A 3582-nucleotide genomic window follows, 5' to 3' on the forward strand; every position below is an offset into this window, starting at 1 on the left:
ATAAAACACAACCGGCGTCAATCGCGGATTTGGCAACACTGGTCCGCAAACTACGTTTCATATAACTCCTCCCCGAACTTCCCGCTGCCCTGTATCTTGGTCTCTCATTGGCTGTAAGTCATCGCCGATGTGTTTTTCAGTCAGAACTCATTGCACACAGCGTGATTGTGAATCGCTGACAGCTCCAGATATTTAGCATGCCAAATATTTCACGGGCGTCAGCGACGTGTCGGCGATTCCCTCAAATCACGTCTTTGATAATTCACACTGCGTGATTGTCACTCGCGTGAACGAGCAACAATTTGCCTCCGATGTCGGGCATTTGTCGGCGATTTCACAAAACCTGTCGGCGAGTGAAAAATCGGGCTAATATCGTGCAGTGTGAATTCGGCATAAGGACACCTCATGATTCAGTTGCTTGTAGATCCACTTTTAGCAGTAATAAGTTGAATTAATCATTTTCCGTGTGACTTTATCAGTCTCTCACATCATTTTTGTAACATTTCATAAAATTTTGATACAAGTACAGTTCAGCTATAAAGCATAAGGCAACTTCGGAAACAGCCAGGGTGTTAAAATGTGCACTTGGGATTGCACATGCACATTAGCTGGACCAACCTTACACATACAGTACACTCTTAAAAAGTCTGTAAAAAGGGCACAATATACTGCATTAATATGTAGGATTTTAATTTTTTTTTAATGGATGCACCTATCCAAAACTCTACTCAATACTGCCTTTTTTTGTAATTACTTAAAGTGTAATTTATCACTGCATAAAAACAGAAAGCACAAGCTCCTGTGTCAGGTTGTTGTGCTTTAAAAAAAGTAAATATATGCGACAACATGAGAAAATATTGAAAGTACAAGGAGAAAAGGTCAAGTCAGGACCGACGCTAGGACACTTGCCTTGTAGGGTTTTAACTTTCCCTTTAGAACACAATTAAGTACATTTGCATTAAATAGTTTCAAGTTAGGTGCACATCCCAGCATAAACGCTCCAGATAAATTATTTGTTAATAAAGCATATATTTTCACAAACCACTGTTAATTTTAATAGAAAACAAGCATACTGTAAGCATGATATGACATGGTAGCTAATACGATAACAATTGCATTACCTAATGCAGAAAAATCCAGCATTTCGACCAGGCCTGGTTCCAGAATCAAATCCCTGAAGGTACTTCTGAAATATGTGAGTGGACTTTTATCTTGGTTAAGCTTGTCCTAATCTAGCCTTGAGGTCATGAACGCATGAATTGACATTTCTGCATTTGACATTGAGAGTATATGTTATAATTTAGAGATACTTTTAAGGTGGAAAAATGCAGTTTCACAAATGCTAGACATGTGGCTTTCAAAAGAAAAATTATTATCAGATAGCACACTTAACTGGCAATGGAGACTTGACAGAGCAGCCATCAAATGTTAGAGACTATTCTATGATATTATGTGTGGAGGTTTTTGGTCTAATAATTAACACCTCCTCTTTTATGTTAGTTTTGTGAATTGGTATGTTTCATCAGGCTATAAAGAAAATACAGATCTGAGTATCATCAGCATAAAGTGAAAGCTAACACCATGTTTCCTGAAGATATCTCTCAGGGGTAACATGTACAGGTTGAAAAGCTACAGTCCTAGTACTGAGCCTTGTGGTACTCCATACTGTACTTGCGATCGATATGATAACTCTTCATTTACAGCTGCAAGCTAATGACGGTCCGATAAGTATGATTTCAACCATGCCAATGCAGTTCCACTAATGCCAAAAAATTTGAGGTTATTCAAAACAATTTTGTGGTTGATAGTGTTAAATATACAACATACTGATTACATTCATACAATAATGTTCCAAATTATGTATGTAATTGTCTCTTATTAGAATAAACGTTTACAAAAAAAAGGGAACTATTTTGTAATAGGTCAATTTAATGTTGAATATTCAGATATCTCATTTGGTTGGGAGGAACTTATTTGGCAATAAATAAAGCATTATTTCTGAGCACAATCTTGTTCAACTTGACACTCTTACAGACTGCTGGTATGTATAAACTTTTATATCTAAAATAGCACATTTTTGGTTTGAAATGTTTTATCAGGGCATAATATTCCACATGTGAATAATGTATTGGATATATAATAAATATAGCAATTGTTTATAAACACTTATTTATAATACAATTTTTTTATTGTATAAAACATGTATTATTTTATTTAAAAGCAGATAATTGAGGTTGATACATTGATGGATTCCAGGTGAGTTGAACGTTTATACAGTCTCTACAGCAGGTAAAATTATAATTGGAATATATATATATATATATATATATATATATATATATATGTGGTAGCTAATACGATAACAATTGCATTACCTAATGCAGAAAAATCCAGCATTTCGACCAGGCCTGGTTCCAGAATCAAATCCCTGAAGGTACTTCTGAAATATGTGAGTGGACTTTTATCTTGGTTAAGCTTGTCCTAATCTAGCCTTGAGGTCATGAACGCATGAATTGACATTTCTGCATTTGACATTGAGAGTATATGTTATAATTTAGAGATACTTTTAAGGTGGAAAAATGCAGTTTCACAAATGCTAGACATGTGGCTTTCAAAAGAAAAATTATTATCAGATAGCACACTTAACTGGCAATGGAGACTTGACAGAGCAGCCATCAAATGTTAGAGACTATTCTATGATATTATGTGTGGAGGTTTTTGGTCTAATAATTAACACCTCCTCTTTTATGTTAGTTTTGTGAATTGGTATGTTTCATCAGGCTATAAAGAAAATACAGATCTGAGTATCATCAGCATAAAGTGAAAGCTAACACCATGTTTCCTGAAGATATCTCTCAGGGGTAACATGTACAGGTTGAAAAGCTACAGTCCTAGTACTGAGCCTTGTGGTACTCCATACTGTACTTGCGATCGATATGATAACTCTTCATTTACAGCTGCAAGCTAATGACGGTCCGATAAGTATGATTTCAACCATGCCAATGCAGTTCCACTAATGCCAAAAAATTTGAGGTTATTCAAAACTATTTTGTGGTTGATAGTGTTAAATGCAACATACTGATCACATTCATACAATAATGTTCCAAATTATGTATGTAATTGTCTCTTATTAGAATAAACGTTTACAAAAAAAAGGGAACTATTTTGTAATAGGTCAATTTAATGTTGAATATTCAGATATCTCATTTGGTTGGGAGGAACTTATTTGGCAATAAATAAAGCATTATTTCTGAGCACAATCTTGTTCAACTTGACACTCTTACAGACTGCTGGTATGTATAAACTTTTATATCTAAAATAGCACATTTTTGGTTTGAAATGTTTTATCAGGGCATAATATTCCACATGTGAATAATGTATTGGATATATAATAAATATAGCAATTGTTTATAAACACTTATTTATAATACAATTTATTTATTGTATAAATCATGTATTATTTTATTTAAAAGCAGATAATTGAGGTTGATACATTGATGGATTCCAGGTGAGTTGAACGTTTATACAGTCTCTACAGCAGGTAAAATTATAATTGGAATATATATATATATATATATATAT

General features: G+C 33.9%; 2 protein-coding genes across 2 annotated transcripts in view; one reads left to right on the top strand and one right to left on the bottom strand.

Annotated features, from left to right (window-relative positions):
* LOC107566599 (C-type mannose receptor 2-like) overlaps positions 1-3582 on the bottom strand; it is a 15625-nt gene that overhangs the window by 1825 nt on the left and 10218 nt on the right. The gene's annotated exons all lie outside the window — the stretch shown is intronic.
* Positions 2246-3582, top strand: part of LOC107566589 (fucolectin-4-like) — a 4361-nt gene continuing 3024 nt past the window's right edge. Inside the window, exons 1-2 of the mRNA XM_016252080.1 lie at positions 2246-2256; positions 2385-2449. Coding sequence (XP_016107566.1) covers positions 2246-2256; positions 2385-2449 — 76 coding nt within the window. The remainder of the gene's footprint in view (positions 2257-2384; positions 2450-3582) is intronic.

This window comes from Sinocyclocheilus grahami, unplaced genomic scaffold, assembly GCF_001515645.1.
Source record: "Sinocyclocheilus grahami isolate Dianchi unplaced genomic scaffold, SAMN03320097.WGS_v1.1 scaffold1087.1, whole genome shotgun sequence".
NCBI lineage: Eukaryota > Metazoa > Chordata > Actinopteri > Cypriniformes > Cyprinidae > Sinocyclocheilus > Sinocyclocheilus grahami.